The sequence below is a fragment of the Styela clava genome, chromosome 3 (genome assembly GCF_964204865.1).
Source record: "Styela clava chromosome 3, kaStyClav1.hap1.2, whole genome shotgun sequence".
Classification (NCBI taxonomy): domain Eukaryota; kingdom Metazoa; phylum Chordata; class Ascidiacea; order Stolidobranchia; family Styelidae; genus Styela; species Styela clava.
The window spans coordinates 6,720,354-6,737,748 of NC_135252.1; the positions used below are offsets into that span (position 1 = coordinate 6,720,354).

The window sequence follows — 17,395 nt, forward strand, 5'->3', positions numbered from 1 at the left end:
ATACGCCGATCGTTAAAAATTTTCCATTTTCTCATAATTTTTCGCTATTTTCGGTCAACCCAAGTCCAATATTAAAATTTCGAGAACGCCCCACGAAAATAAATATTCTTTCGAACAAGCAGTCTTTCATCTCGATAGTCCATAAACTGAGGAAGCCTTGGGAATTTTAGTGGACATGTTTTAATTATTATCCACAGCATAACTTTCATGTACGGATACCGATGTAACGCACAGCGCTGTCTGTCAATGAACTGTCAGTTTCGGTACAATGGGGTCTCACCGTTACTCGTTGGTAAACCTGAAATGACGCGGGCCTATGGCAACGCGGAGATCCATGCTGGGCGTCTGACGACTTGTAAATTTACTAACACGTAGCTGTTTACTGAACTGTTAAGCATCGCGTCTACTTTATTTAGAGGCGTTCAGCACACGATAATTATTATATAATGTACGTTTTTAGTAGCCTATGGAAATAAGTAAGCGAGATTTTGTTTTTAGCAAATTATCATTAAACAAGGACCCAAAGCATTCTTGGATACCCCGTTACTTGCACAATTATTTTTATCGTATAGTGTAGTCAAGCTTAGAATACGTGCGATATGAAACCCGGGTTTCAATCTTTAAATACTCCCTTGAAAACTGAATAGTTGATAAAATCACGGAGGAGGGGTTGTTTATTTGGGTGTTCACAAACCATGCGATAATTAAGTTCCAAAAATAATATTTATAATTAAGACAGTGTCTTTAATACGTATTTATAGGTCCTCATGCAGTTTAATATTATTCACAGCATGGTTCTTGTATATGTGCATACATGTATACAGCATTAAACATCTTTCCCCACACAATGAGAATCTAAAATAGCATCTTTACTTGCATTTTCCCATAAATCACCTATATTCACTTACAGGACCTAAAACGAGATAAAAAAAATTCCGGCATCTTCTACGAGCATTATCAATTTATTTATGCAAAGTCGAAAGTATGAAAGTAACATTAGCGAAAGCAATATGGAGATAGTCACGAATGTGAGAAAACTGTCCATGATAATATAACATTAAGATGGCTTCAAAATACAAAACTACTTATGGTAAACATATGTGTGCAATTATTTTTTGGTTTGGAAAGAAAGTGTGCCATGGTGAGGGCTATTATTTTGACGAACTTGCTGATACAACATCTCTTTGATGTTTTGCGGCATTTGCCCACCATTCGAGCTGTTGAAAGAAAGAGTCAGCGCACTTCAAGGTGAACTCTTGCGAACCCTGGCATACAGAAAATATAAGATGAAATGTATACAATATTCTAATCAAATGCTACTTCGCGCAGAAAAATGATCAATATGCTTAAAACGGATATAATTAGACTATCGAAAAGCGTTGGCAAAGAATCGCATCGACTAAACTCTAAAGCAATCCTAACTTAATTTTTCTACATTTGCGCTTTTGTCTGCACTATCTTGGAAGGAAATGACAGAAAAATTGATTGGTTAGTACTCGTAATAGTAAACATACCGTTGAAGAGGTAATGGTACTTGATCAAATACATTGTGACAAGTTGACTTAAATGACAATTTTGATAGAGCGTTTCTGACGTTTTCATTCTAATTTCTCAGGCAATTTACATGGGTAAAAAAGAGTGTTGAAAAAATTCTATCTCTTTACACCGAAAACCACTAACCGTAAGTTTGCCAGACTCGTCTATACGTTCATGAACCTTTGGTATAGCAAATAAATTGGATATGCTGATGCATCCCAGCTCCCCAAGCATCGCACGGAGCTGCATAGCCGATCGCACTCCTCCATATTGGCCTTTGAAGAAAATTGACAAACGGTGAAGAACAGTGATAATCATGAAAAATATCATTTTACCATTGGGTAAGTGAGAAGAGTACTATTTCAAAAAAGTTCTGTCATGTAGTGCGACCTATTGTATTGACTTTTATCATAATGGTATGATGGCTTCAGAATTTTTGTTAATTAAGCGAAAAAATGAACAATTGATAAATAAAAATAAACTGGTCAGCTATTTCCATACTCGACATACCATGTGCATGTAGTTTGGAAATTGATCTATCGTCTTCTTGACTTTCCTAACTTGAAAATATATAAAAATGTGTGCCTTACCTGGAGAATAACACACTATTCCAGATGGTTTCCAAGCGAACGAACTTCCTGCGAAATGATCCAACAGATTTGAAAGGGCAGGCGGAATGGAATGATTGTATTCGGCGGATACAACAATAACGCCATCAGATTCAATGATCTGGTATTAGCATTTCAAGAATATAGCGGGTTTAGGAAATTACATTACATATAATATTTCATCTTATAAACTTCTGTTGGACACTGGCGTGCTGGTAATAATTATTAGTTGTGCCAACGGCAGCAGATTAAATGAATTGTACATTGGATATTAGACAGTTTACGTTACTTATGTTCAAGAAGGACCTGCATCTGGACCGTTAACTTGCTAGGTATTCCCATACCCAGAACGAACTTGAATCAATTCAGTAATACGACTCTAATGATAAAGTATCATTAATTTGACTATATTTTCACATGTTATAGTTTTCACATTCGATATATATGTTGTGGCGGCACTGCATGCCTAACGCGTTATTGGGTATAAGTTACCAGGCACTTAGACAAATAAAAATATATATATACTGTATAACCTTTTGATTCATATCCCGAAGAATTTCTGGTGCCTCTGACTTGTCTTTATAAAAATGTAATGGTTTTACCAAAAGTGGAAGTCCGACGACCGCAGGATCTTGAAAGAAAAAATTATATATATATATGAACGGGATGGCCTATTTTTCTACTGTCGGCGTCGCTGGATAACTATTACGAATCCAAGTACCAAACCCCTCATCGCCTCCAAGGAAGTAAACGCTAGGATAGATAAGTTATGTGCCGAACGTGAATGTTTCCACTACATAATGGCTCCATACAAATCAGTGACTGATTGTCTATATCCTGGTTGATTTGATAGAAGTGTCAGTTAGCTCAATAAAAGTGGATAAAAGATGGATTAATTTAATATATCAAGTGAATGATAGCGACTTCAAATACGGCTCATGTGTATTGGGGACTCTGGTAATATTTGAAATTCATACTGGAACCAGTTTAACATTTGTACCACAACTTGCATTTAAACTATAAATGCAATATTTGCTTTGCACATGCCTGTTTAACTAAACAGTCTTAAATACATTGTTATGGCCTCGCCACTAATTTTTTGATACTTTTTATTGTAAGCTAGGCCATAGAACCTAATCCGACATAATAGTGGGAAAAAGACAGAAAATTTCAACAAGACACGAAATATGCCCAATGTTTCTCCACCTTTTTTAGTGTCAGAGCCAAATTTCCAACCTTAAAGTTGTAAGGAGCCGCAAAAAAATACGGAAATTGAAATAGCAACAAAACAAAACTGAAGTATATATTTTAAAATAACAATATCAACAAAACTCAACAAAAACAATTTGACGCAAAACCTGACATTGGCTTTGACTTTAGATTCTAAAGTCTGAAAAGCGAGGCGGAATCGTGATGGATGCAATTTCCGCCAATATATATAACAATAGCCTCATATTTTCATAATAATAAATTATCTATTTCAATGGAAAATACATCTCTTTTATATCACATTGAAACACCGATTATATTTATAAAGAGTGCGAGCTTTTTTGGAGGTTCATTGACATTTTTCCTGACCAACTTACAAATAAATAATTAGGGTTAGCCTGTTTGGAAACAATCAAATTAATGTACTAAAACGTAGGCTAAACGATGTGGGGAAAATACACTATAGCATCATAGGAAAAATTGAAAGGTTGCATTCAAACGACCTAACAGCAACGATGACATCAATTCAACTGCTCCACCTCAGCATGTCAATTTAAAGTCAAGTGTCACTGATTTAGATGATCGATATTGTGAAAACTGGACTACAATACTGCAACGACTGGGAGAACCGTCGCATAAGAAGTGATAGTTGATTTTGAGCCCTGCAACCACTTACACAACACTCTGCAGAGTGGCCGTGAGGAAATCCGTTATTATTACATTTTGTAAAGTCGGTTACTCGTATATAACTTACCAAACAAGTCGGCCTTGTGTCCACGTTGTTTGATTTGGTTCATGATAAAAGTTGCAACTCGTTCCCCAAGTCTTCCCTCTCTGGTAGTACCCAGAAATACGACAAATTTCAATGCACTCATTTTGGGATCTAACAGAATAGACTATTATTTAGTGAAATCGAGAACACTGTCTGACTGTTCTAACCATTGGATGTATATATAATCTCGATGGTTCTCACTTAGCGCGACGTACATATATATATATATATATATATATACGTGCCCTAGTTCAATATGCAACTCACTTAGCTATTAATGATTACTAATCCAAAAGGTGACTTGACAAACAGTCCTACACCTACACCTAAATCGCAACTTTGATCGCAACAGACTCGAATGTACGGATAAGGAGAAAGACGTTGTGAGGCGTACTTTTATATTTGCTTAGTCATTGCACGGAACACTCGAGTGAAACGTTTCGTTTTTGTAATCAATAGTTTATTTACCTTCATTCATGGTGATGACTGGTAAAATTTGATACCTCGTCCACTTTATACTGAAAATACCAGGTATGCATTGTAATGCCGCTCAAGCACCTTATAGGCAACCTTGTTAAGCATGGTTGCAGTAATAGACAAAATGTAAACAACATGGCATTGGCCTTTTAAACCTTACAGTTTCAGATCTAGATATTTAGTTACATCGTGCAATAATCAACGCACGAAAAGATTCAAAATTGTATGTAGGAACGGGAATACAAATTAAATTAAGCGTAATGTTTATGAAAAAACGTACGTGAGATTCATAGCAATAGTTGAGTGGTCGCGAAACACGATACAAGTCAGCGGGTTAGCGACATTTGTGTAATCAAAGAAGATTATATCTTCAGTAAACTTTGTAAACAAATAATTGAATTTAATTAAGTTATATTACATTCACTGCCACTTTCAAGATTTTGTCTATCCACGGGTCGGCGTTCCCTGGTCGATCATCTAAGAACCGGAAGAGATGAGGATCTAGAAATATTTATGCTCTTCTACATACAATTTTTGCTTGCGTTTGAGTATTATTGGACACGTTTAGTGGCCATAACGATCGTTTCAATATTATGTTGTTGTTGTTCTTGTTCTTTGACATGTTTTTAAAAAATCGCTTTTCTCTTCGAATACTGGACCAATTGCTTTGAAATTTCCAGTGGTTAAAGATTAATTTCTTCGCTAGAAGGCTATTACTTTTATTTATTTCAAAATTTTGCGTGAATTCTATGAAATTTGATATTTCGTCTAAAATTTTGCTGTATTATTTTTTATCCATGGGAACACGGATTTTAGTCAGTGTCATGACTGGCTGTATGTTTTGATTCTGCAAAATTCTTGCTACTGGAAATTCAGAACTTTTTTGAGGGTACCGGTAGCGTCAAAGGTACCGGTAAAGACTGATTCGCTCTGGTCTAACGTGTCCATATATTTGTGCGTAGCTCTCTTGTTGTTTCCTAGATCGATAGAATGAGAATAGACCTTAGTCACTCAAAACCCATCCTACGCGCAAAAATAAAAACAAAACAACAAAACAATTTTAACATTAGCTCTTAGGTGGTATGTGATCACCAGGGCAGAAATTTGCATTTTTTGTGATTTTCTAGTCATCTTTCGTTGTAAACGTGGGCATTTATATATATAGAGTGATTTTTAGATGTTTTTCGATATTTTTATAACGATAAACATGGTCAAGATTTCCAATAATTGTACATTAAAATTTTAAAGGGCGTGGTGTTTCCAGCGGAGTTTCTCCTCCTAGACTCTTACGATGAAAGTCGAACTGGTGGATCGAAGACTGTTAAGAACGTTCTCATATTCAGCTATCCTTCCGTCTTGCTTGAAAAATGCTTCGCACCCCAGCCCTGAAACCAGAGGCGCAGCATCCACCCCCGCAACCCCCGCGGTCGCGTGGATGGGGCACAGCGCAAAGGGGCCCCAAGCGGTTAGAATTTAAAAATTTAAGCCTCAAAACTAAAAGCTGCATTGCAAAACCAGTAATGCACATCTCATAATGTTGATGTTAGTTCTGCTCAAATCGTTTTGTTATGTAACAATGCCAGGGAGTCGTCGATTTTCGGCGTCGTGTGGTTTGATCGTACCGGCACAGTGAACCTTTCCCTGAGCATCGACTTCCTTGTTTACTTCGTGAGATTGACCAATGAGCAAGATGCAAAAAGTGACGTTACAATGCTCCCTTTTCGCATCCGCTCAGACACTTTTCTCACTCAGACAAATTTTCAAACGTGGTCGTAAACATTACCTCGTTCTCGCGTTTTTGAACTCTATTCGATAGTTTTCTGTTGTGTTTCGGAAACTTAAATATAAATCAGATAATTCAATGATTACTCTGTCTTCCTATGAGTTTAATTTAATTGCATTAATAAAAAATTAGTGTAGAAATAGCTATGATAGAGTAGGCTAAAATTCTTTGCCGGTACTTTTAAAAAACAGATTGCTGTATGCGATGAATCATAACTATGGTTTGAAACACATACCCCATTATACAGGCGCCAACTCGCAAAAGAACTCTTAAAATAGCCCCGAAAATTTTGCAATGGTAAAGTATGGGAAGAATTTTTCGGGGTCAAAGGTCGGGGAAAGGTCCATTGTGAAGGCTGTCAGAATGATGTCGAAAGCAAAACCTTTCAGTGGCGCACAGAAACGTAGAAAAGGGGCAGAAGAGGAAGAACGTATGAAAAAAATTAAAGTAACCAAGATAAACGAAATATTTAAACCAAAATTGAAACAAGTAGCTTGGGAATAACGAACGTAACTGGAGAGGAATTAGGCCTAGCATCGGTGGTTTCGGTAGAAAACTCCGGAAAACCAAATACGTGTTCAATCTCCAAACGTGATGGCGCCGGCGCGAATGAATTTCTTCCATAACTTACACGACAATTATCACAGGTAAGCTACTGATTTTTGAAGCAAATTGAAAGGGTTGCATAATTTGGGTTTCGAAACTGAAATTAATAAAAAATTATCTCAGGATCACGATGTCGCAGGAAAGGCTCTCTGGACTGGCGCTGCTGAGTATTGGATCTGAACGCTCGACCCGACTTGATATGACGAAGACGGTGGATAAGTTTGCTAACGCGAAAGCGCAAATTTCAGGTTATCATTGCCTTTTTATAGCGACATGTTATGCATTGACGAAATAAGAAGGAAAAAAAACGTTGTTTTAGCTGTTAGGGTTTTTTCTACAAAATATTTTTGCGGTGGGCCCACGAGAGTCTTGCTACGCCACTGCCTGGAACACTTCTTTCAACATCTGCATCCCTTTCAACGATCGGACATAAATTAAAAAAAAATCTTTTCAAGTTGAGATTTCATCGTGTATGCTTTGTAGCACGAGTTACTTTCAGTCGCTTTCTTTCAACGTCATCCTCAATTAATGGTGCATCCCATACCGGTTAATGTTCATTTACGGTTCCTAACGTTTTCTAAATAGGAGTCTCGTGGCAGATTATACATTTTGAATCATCTACATCAGGGGTCGGGGTCAGAGCACTATATTCCGTCCCGCGACGCTTCACTATATAATAACAAAACGTCCGTTTTGACGAAGATATTCTTATTAGACTAAATTATATTATAACCTAATAATTATATATTTCACAATTACTCGTTTAATGAGCTTATAATTTAATTATATATAATTAAGCAAATGGCAGCAAAACGCAGAAAAGTTGATGCTAAGTGCGACGGGTTCAATGGCGCTGAAAATATGCAAATGAAATTTATGAGATGCAATGAGAAAATAAATCTATATCCTATCCGAGAGATGTATCACTGATTGATTTTTATCATAAAAAGTACCATCCATTCGGGTTTTCAACTTTTGAAAATATGTGCGTCCCGTCAATGACTTGCAACCTTGATTTTGGCCCGCGAGCGATAAAAGATTGCCGACCCCTGATTTACATACTACTAGAACGGTCTGGTCAACATCTTCCGCCGACACATGCACGGGGTACCACGGGGACATGTTTTCCCTAACTGCGGTCGGAAAACAATTGCCTGAAAATGTGCATATCACACTTATTCACACAATTAAATGTTATTGCGTTGGGCTTGGGTAAGAAAAACGATCATAAACAATAAAAGTCAGTTTTTCGCTCTTTACTCTAGCTGCGTCTAGCATAGTAAATGTACCAGATATATTTAACATCGGCGAACTATACATAAACTCAGGAAATCTCTACTGGTCGTAGCCAAAGCCTACGAAGGTCAGCTAACAGGGGCACAACAATGGGTGTTTGGCATGTTGGTTGTGGCCTTTTGTCCTTTTTTAACCAAATAATATGAGAGTGACGAAAGGAGGTAAAAGACATTTTATCCATACATAGCACTTGTTAAAGAACATACAGATGATATATACCTTGATCTGACTCATGCTGTCATTTTGTTATCTATCAATTATCAAAGCGGTAATACGATTCCCCACTCAGATTTTCGTGACCTTTTGACCCCCTGGTGACCTTAGTTAAACTCGTATTACCCAGATAGATAATTGGAATCAATCAATCAATCAATTTTATTTGGTCACTCTGATACAAACAAAACAACAACAAATGGCAAACGAAATACAGAGGACCTGGAGGACGGGCATAACTTAATAATAAAGTTAAATACGTACAAGTGCTGTAGGCCTAGTTCAATTACGTTGCAAAAGTAACACAGTGACGTTTTTTTTTACTAAAAAACAAGCTTGGTAAGTGGATTGAATGTTCCATAGCAGTCTATGCACAAATCATGGATTGGGGTGTTGGGTTCTTTTGTCGTTTTCGGTTAGTTCAGTTTAAAATCATTGTATCCGTTCCAATGCTTCCGACATCAATATCGAATTTCCACGAACGACCACCATTCAGCCATTCCAACAGGTGCAATGGTCCCATCTTTTCTACGCTCTGTTCCATCATCCACGTGTAGATTCATAAAAGGATCGAAACCTCGCAATATACCCACAACAGATCGTCCACCATTTAACTTTAAATCCAATCTTTTATCCATAAACTTCTTTAAATTCAGTTGATGGGCTTTGCTCATGTTGATATTATATTACGCGATAGAGATTACAGATACCGAAACATATAACGCGTAGCATTCACTAGTCTTTTCCAGCTGACACGTCCGCACCCGACGACGGTCGGACAGGAATGAAATAGCATGCCAAGGCTAATAATTTGTGCAATGTGCAAGATTGTTAGAAAGAGAAACTACAAAGATAATGAACACCCAAATTTCCCTATCCCTGATTCATTGGTCGAAATGTATGGGCGTTTACGAAATATATAAATTTTAATTTCTGGCTTATTGCCGGGTTTCAGGAATGGTAACCAATGTTTTCTAATATAAGGGAAGTGACCTTTTTAAAAACTCTTGCTCTAAATTTCGGGTATAAACTTTGCACACGAGATAGACCACAGCGGATGCAATATACCTGGCTTGACAATCTCCTTTAATTTTAGGCTGCAAGTTATGTTCTACTCTCCGATCAGTTCAATTTATCATTGTGCTAATAACGAAGTTTCAACTAATGTACCCAATTGGCAACCAAGCTTTATCCCATAAGCAGACTAATACTTTTAACATTTACTCATGTGAACATTTCCAAAATCAGCCCATGCTACTTAGGAAAACTGAATATTGAACAAGAAAAACAAGATGAAGACGTCCGAACGGATAATAAAACAACGATATGTTTTGTTCTTTGATTAGCGGCGTGCTTTGCACGTGGTATGTACCTCATGTCAGTTTCTTCCACTGTGGTCGGATAACGGCACTTTGGCATCAGACGCCTTTGACCAACAAGCAATGAAAATGCCGTCAGCAAGTCCGTAGAAATGGCTTGCAATGAAGCAGGAAACAAACTCTTTTAAAGGGCATCTTTCTTTGTAAATCAGACATTCAAGCATTTCTATGGGTGCCTAAGTCGCTCCTCTTTGACACTCAGAATCAACGATCTTTTCTTGTACGAGTCAAATTCAAAGTCAATTGATTTTGTACCCTTCGTTGAGGAGGCGATAAAACTCAAAAATGCATTTGAAAAATGCTCAAATCTTTTGAAATTCTTAGTTGGAAGTTTGCGAATGTTTGTCATAACGTCGAAGATGTAGAGGAAACTATGCACACAAATCACATTGAAGTATCTCGTTCATATTAAAACCTCTCTCCTGAGTGATTTGCAAGCTTCATCTCATGTGGGCATCTTCTTACTTAATTTGCTGCCTTGCCCTCAATTTCTGTATACCTTTCTCGAAGTAAATGTTTTCAGGTTAGTACCCAGAGTTAGACCATGACATTCTTTTTTTTTTTTTGTATATATTTATTAATATATAAAACACAGTTGATCGGTACATCTACAACAATCACTAACCATGGACAATACAAAATTCATCATATAAAATAATCAGTAAATGTATCATAAAATTTTCCATTTTTGATCATGTTTCTTTATTTTCCCATTTTTATATGCAATGAACCGTTCAATTTCCCTCACTTGATACAGATATGAGGTAAAAACATTAAACAGTGGTTTCTTTTTCTGTATCTTACAACGATATAGATAAAACCGGGCAACAAGAAGTATACAGTTACACAATTTGTTATAAAAATTATAACTATATCCCAACAAGCAATCTCTTTTTGAAAAGTTAAAATTAATCCCTGTTTTTGAGTATATCCACATGTTTAGTGTTTCCCAAAACCGTGGAACAACTATACATTCATAGAAAAGGTGACTGGTAGTTTCAACATTTGAATGACAGAAATCACACGACTCTGATGAAACAAGTTTAAATTTATACAATCTATCGTTTAGTACTATGGCACCATGGAACATTTTTACATGAAAAGATTGCAATTTAGTTTCAATAGTACAATAAAAGATATCCATATACAATTTATTCCAATTAAAATCACTCTCTAAAAAAATAAGATCTGCCCATTTTTTCCTTGATTTATCAGGGAATATAAATTTGATCAGGTTCAACCTTTCATAGATACTTTTATTTACTTTTTCGGACTCGAATGTTTCAGAAATAAAATGAGATAACATTTTTCTCGGGGTCACTTAATACACTAGAATCAATACAGTTTCCAATATTGCATAACCAATCGTCAGGTAAAACTCCAGTGATGCGATAATAATTTACATACTCTACATCACTATATTGCATGCTATATTTTTTAGTCAACTCTCTATAAGTAAACAGATTACCCACATTTGCTAAGTGTCTTACTGCTTTTATACCATGATCATACCAAGACTTGATAAAAAATTGTTTTCTGGCATAAGAAATACTTTTGTTGTACCATATAGGTTGATCAAAATTTGACATTTTCCAATCAAAAAGCACATTTTTACAAAAATACCAGTTCTTTAATATATTTCGTATGGATGTTAAAGGTAAATGTTTCACTACATATGAATTTGAGCTCAATTTTCCTTCAAGCATTGCTTGAAAACAGTATTGGTCAAGCACTTCCATCTCAATCAATTTCCACACTGGGTTAATGTCCTCATTTAAGATTTGAATGTATTTCATTTTCTGGGCAACAATAAAATTCTTCATATCTATCATACTAATACCCCCTTTTTCTTTGGGGCCAATCAAGGTATTTCGTTTGATCCGCTCCCAAGTTGAACCCCATACAAATACATATATAGTTCTATTCAATTCAGATACGAAACTTTCAGGAACGTCAATTGGTAAAACAGTGGCATGGTATAATATCTGGGGTAAAATGAGAGACTTATTAATGCAAACCCTTCCCAAAAACGTCAAATTTCTTGTTTTCCGCACCTGAAGTAGCTTTTTGACTTTGTCTAATATTTGTGGAAAATTTTTGCTGTATATACTTTACATTTTGTTTGACAGAATAACACCCAATATTTTGATTTCATCGTTCCAATTGAGATTATATTCACTACTAATCGGGGAGGTTCCAATCTTATTGCCAATATAAATTGCTTGGCATTTTGCTATATTAATTCTGCACCCAGATATAGTCCCAAAAATATTTGAAGTCTGAAAAAGGGCATCAATACTAGATTTTGATCCATTGGTTATTACAATTACATCATCAGCAAGCATAGAAATTTTTATTAAATATCCCTCCATTTTATGGGTTCAATTTTTGGGTTTTGCCTGACCATGTTTGCAAAAATTTCAATTACCAGTAAAAATGTAAGACAGCTGAAAGAATCACCTTGCCTTAAGCCTCTATGGACTCCAAAATCATTTGAAATATGACCATTGTTTGTGACACAACACTTTATATCATTATAAAGGATTTTACCCCATTTTATGAATTTAAGATCAAATCCAAATACATGAAGAATTTTGAACAAGAAGTCCCATTTCACACTATCATACGCTTTTTGTATATCAAGAAAAATTAAAACTCCAGGCAATGATTCAGCAACAGTTAGGTCAATTACATCACAAATCAGACGAATATTATCCCCTATATTTCTCCCCTTAATAAATCCAGTTTGATCAAGATCAACAATTTTGTTGATTACATTACTCATTTGGTTTGTTAATGTTTTGCTCAGTATTTTATAGTCCACGTTTAATAAAGTTATTGGGCGATAATTGCTTATACAATGTTCAGTTTGTCCTTTCTTAGGAAGAAGAGTTATTAATCCCCTTTTTTGTGTTTTGCTCAAAGTCCTTTTACAAAATGAATGATTGTAGCTAGCCATCAGAAGATGTTTAATATCTTCCCAAAACACCTTATAAAATTCTGCTGGAAGACCATCAAGCTCGGGGGATTTGTCAGATTTCATTGATTTCAAAGCCTCGAAACAAGCACCTTCTGATATAACACCAGGACATAGGTCTGAAACTTCAGATTCCATGTGTGGTATCTTGATCCCTTGCAATATTTCCTCTATATCAACATTCTGTGATGATGTTTCAGAGTATAATTCTGCGTAAAATAGTTTGATACATTCCAATATTTGTTCTTGATTTGAGATTATTCTATCATTTTCATATAGTTGTACAATAGATGTCCTTTGTTTATGCCTCTTTTCATAACCGAAATATATTTTGTATTATGCTCCCCTTCTTCAGCCCATTTAATTTTACTTCTGATCAGGTACCCACGAGTTTTTTGCTTCAACACGTCATTTAGAGACTGTTTTGCAATTTCCAGTTGTTGCATATTGTCATCGGATCGATGACTGGCATACTTGCTTTTAGGCGAAGATATTGATAGTTCAAGATCTTTCATCTTTTTTCCATACAGTTTTTTTCTCCTACTTGCATAGGCTATTGATTCCCCACGAATTATTAATTTAATTGTATCCCACATAACATTTGGATCAACGTATTCCATGCAGTGGTCCATTATGGTATTTTGGATTACTTGTCTAATTTTGGTAACATATTTCTCATCATTTAACAAGGAAGTGTTCAGCTTCCAGTATCCGGTACCTCTGGGGACAGGATTAATATCAATCCATAGAGATGCTAGAGAGTGATCAGACAAAACACAAGGTATAATATCGGCTTTGCACTGATATTGCAACAAATGCTGAGATAATAGCACCATATCAATTCGGGTGGCAGTTTTTGATTGTTTATGGAAATGGGAGTATATTTTCTTGCTTGGACTTAATACTCTAAAGGAGTCTTGCAAATTTAGTTCTTCCATAATATTATGCAACATCTGTCCAGATTTTTTATTTCCGTGGTTTATTCGGCCGCCCACTTTATCAATTTTACTGTCAAGGACTACATTGAAGTCACCTCCAACTATGAATTGCTGGCTCTGTTGGCTCTCAAGAGTCTGAAAGAGTTCCAAAAAACACCTGGGATCATCATTATTTGGTCAATAAATATTTGCTAGAGTAAGTCTTTCAACACCGATGGTTATGTCTGCCACTAGAAATCTTCCTTGAGGATTATTATGTTGCGTGTGTAGTGAGTATGAAATATTGTTTCCGAATAGAATACATAATCCTCTTGAATTGGTAGAGTAATTACAAAAAATTCCAGAACCACCCCATTCTCACAGACATTGTTTCTCGTCATTCTTTTTGCTATGTGTTTCTTGTAGAAAGACAAGGTTAAACCCCTTTTTCTTCAATAACAAAAATATTTCTCGCCTTTTTGAGTATTCTCGTATACCTCCTGTATTTAAAGAGGCTATTTTCAATTTAATATCAGCCATTTAGAGTATTTCCACATCTGCATTCTAGGGATTCATCAGTATTTGATACGCTGCTACAAGGACAATGCATTATATAGCTACCACAGCCCACACTATGGCATTTATCAAAACCATTCTCCACAGGTAAGCTGTTCAAGGCAGAGCAATCACACTTCGAAAAAATATTTTCATAAGTGGTACATCTAGCAACATCATTTTCCACTATTTCACCAACACCATTACAGCATGGTGTGAGTGGCATAGCTGTGTCACAGACATTGCATTTAACATTCCTATTTTTTATTTGCTGTTCACTTACAGCAAAGTATCCGTTTTCTGTGCAGCATTGTTTAATAACTTCGTACCTAATTTCACAGTTGTAGCAAATAGCCTCTTTAGCGTTGTCGTCCATTATTTCGAGTTGTTCTTCACATACAATACATCTTGGTATAGCAATGTTTACTCTATCAAATTTTGGCCTAATATTTGCCAAATGTTTTTTCTGATCAGGCGATCTGCATCTTTTGACTCCAGATTGTTCATTGACCTCCATTGGTGTATTTGAAGGAACCAATTCACAATCGTTCGACCTAACACTTTTGTTTTCATTGGCACTAGGTCCGTCAGTAGTTGGCATATAGTCTGCTAAAGTAACAATACTTGGTGTACTAATATTATCATCGTTGTGGTTGTCATGCTCGACTGCATTTTCATCATTGTTATCAGTGGTTCATCTTTCAATTTGTGTTTTATCATTTGTCCTCATCAATGTTTGTTCATCAGGGAACCTATCTTGCTTTTTCAAAGGGTTTATAAATCTTTTTTGCTTTGGGCACTCTGATTTAAAATGTCCGACTTCATTACATTTTATGCATTAACAGATATCATGCACCCTTCTACTTAGATGAAACTTGGTATTGGATGTTGCTGCATTTGGCTTGTAGGCACTGACACATACATCCATCCATTCAAAATACCATTTCATCTTTTGCCTCCTGAATGTCAGAATCTAGATGTTTTACAAATTTTAACAAAGCTGAACGAAGTTGCTGTTTCTTGATATGCCCTGGAATCCATGCTATATATATTCACTGTTGTATTTTCTTCAACATATAAAAACCATTTGAATCCAACTATATTCTGCTGTTTCAGGTAGTTATCGAGTGATAGTATCTCTGCTCTAGTGCGGCATGTGACATCAACTGTGTGGTATGGTCTCACGGCTATACTAACAATTGGCTTAGTTGTAACACCTTTAAGTACAATACTTTTCGCTGTCGCTCGCAGTCCCTTTTCCAACACATCCGGATGATTTCTTTCAAACTTCATTTGTAAACAATGAGGTCTGGGTATGGCCATGTTGACAGCTTTCCTCTTATCTGGAGCAATCGGAACTTTCTCCGCCACACCATGTTTCACCGCTGTAGAATAAGAATTCATAATATAGGTACTTCTTAGGCTTAATATACAGCGAATCTCTACGTACTACGTACTCGTACTACGTACCTCGATTCTCGATACGTCTTATGAGCGACCATGACATTCTGCCAAACCGTTATAGTCAGTAAAATGTGCGCGCCAACTGCGGCGCTAATGTCGCCTCGGGTACCACAGTAGAGTACCGGTATACTAACTAGATTAAAAATGTCAGCATGTCGTTCGAGAAAGGTTGCTCGCTGCAGAGCCATTATATAACTATTGCAAGAGAGATGTGCTCAAATATATGGACACGTAAAGTCACATAATTTTGATGACGTCATAGCAAAATAAAAAAAAGTAATAGCCTTCTGGAGAAAATTTTTATCTTTAACCCCTGAAAATTTCAAAGCAATTGGTCCAGTATTCAAAGAGAAAAGCGATTTCTTCAAAATGTGTTGACGGAGACAAATAATAACAATAACAACAAAATTTTGAAACGATCATTATGTCCACTACGTGTCCAATAACGATTATATTACTATCATTATATATTGGCTCTGGTGGCTCGCTATACAGGTAGGATATGCGCAAAGCTAGTAAGGAAAAGTAAATCTGACTGAATACGTGAATGTGAACAAACTACCATCCCAGCTAAACTTTTTTTTTCAACAAAAGTGAAAAATTCAATATATTAGACATGTTCATTTTTATACATACTAAATTTATACACACTTGATTTATAGTTCAAATACAATTCATTAGTATTTCAATTTCTCTGACAAAATTAGGTGATTTTCTATTTTTTTCAATGTTGAGTCTGTAAGTGATTGCAATTTTTATTTGTTTGATAGCTAGGTGCTGATGAGAGGGACTACCTTCGAATATAACAGGATTTCTTTTCCAGCTAAACTTAACGCCAAACACGGTATGTTGTGGTCCCGGTACCGGTATTATTTTCAAACTGAATAAGAGGCACAAGCACTGGAGCACATATTTCAACGCGTTGACAGAATGTCATAGTATAGTGAGAGAGACGCCAGCGGAAACACCACGCCCATTAAAATTTCAATGACCGATTATCAAAAATCTTGACTATGTTTATCAATATAAACATATATAAAAAATACTCTATCCTTAAAATTGCACAAGTGTACAATGAAAACTAAATAAAAAATTACCAAAAATGCGAATTTCTGCTCTGGTGATCACATTCTCCATAAGAGCCAATGTTAAAATCGTTTTGTTTATGACACTTTTATTTTGCAAAATGCAATTTTTATACAACAAAAGATGGTTGCTGCCGGCATCATTTTGACACAAGAATGACTATTTCCACACACGGCGTATTAAGATGTAAGGTTACAGCACAATGATCATTTTCTATAACCTTGCAAAAAATTAGTTCCCCCTTTTTGAAGTTCTGATTACGATCCTAGTTTCCATTATTGAAAGGGGTTCGATTGTCGTCACTTGGTTTATTGCCACTTCTATATTTAAGCCCAGAGAGTTTAGTATATATCTCAGGCACAGGTGAAATATGTTTCCAACGAAATATATGTCCTCCATTTAGGGTTTGGAAATATGGTCATCCTGCTGTAACGTGCTATGTTTGATAGCGTTGGTCTCTTGCTTATTGAAATTGCATAACCGGATGTTGAGAGGTCACAGTTGTTTCTCTTCCATC

The 17,395-nt window shown here is 36.0% G+C and overlaps 1 protein-coding gene across 3 annotated transcripts; it reads right to left on the bottom strand.

The window, feature by feature from the left end:
- Window positions 1–943: 943 nt before the first annotated feature.
- LOC120342373 (2-hydroxy-1,4-benzoquinone reductase-like) lies at window positions 944–15,850 on the bottom strand. Of its 3 annotated transcripts, none has more exons than XM_078111195.1 (6): window positions 15,799–15,850; window positions 4,108–4,236; window positions 2,678–2,775; window positions 2,127–2,265; window positions 1,681–1,811; window positions 944–1,265 (listed from the first exon to the last, which is right to left on the bottom strand). In XM_078111195.1, the coding sequence occupies exons 1-6, from the start codon at window positions 15,833–15,835 to the stop codon at window positions 1,152–1,154; spliced, it is 648 nt and encodes a 215-aa protein (XP_077967321.1). In that variant the 5' UTR covers window positions 15,836–15,850; the 3' UTR covers window positions 944–1,151. The 3 variants fall into 3 exon arrangements, with proteins under 3 accessions (XP_077967321.1, XP_077967322.1, XP_039267117.1); XM_078111196.1 differs by lacking the exon at window positions 15,799–15,850 and adding an exon at window positions 4,594–4,618; XM_039411183.2 differs by lacking the exon at window positions 15,799–15,850 and adding an exon at window positions 4,393–4,458.
- Between the last annotated feature and the right edge of the window lie 1,545 nt (window positions 15,851–17,395).

Bases quoted from the DNA above. Each gene is read 5' to 3' on its own strand.
- LOC120342373 (XM_078111195.1), bottom strand. From the start codon at position 15,835: ATGTCATGGTCGCTCATAAGACGTATCGAGAATCGAG. The intron at 4,237-15,798 runs GTACGTAGTACG...CTATTCTGTTAG, and splicing joins AAGACGTATCGAGAATCGAG to ATCCCAAAATGAGTGCATTG. The intron at 2,266-2,677 runs GTTATACAGTAT...TGCTAATACCAG, and splicing joins TTCGGGATATGAATCAAAAG to ATCATTGAATCTGATGGCGT.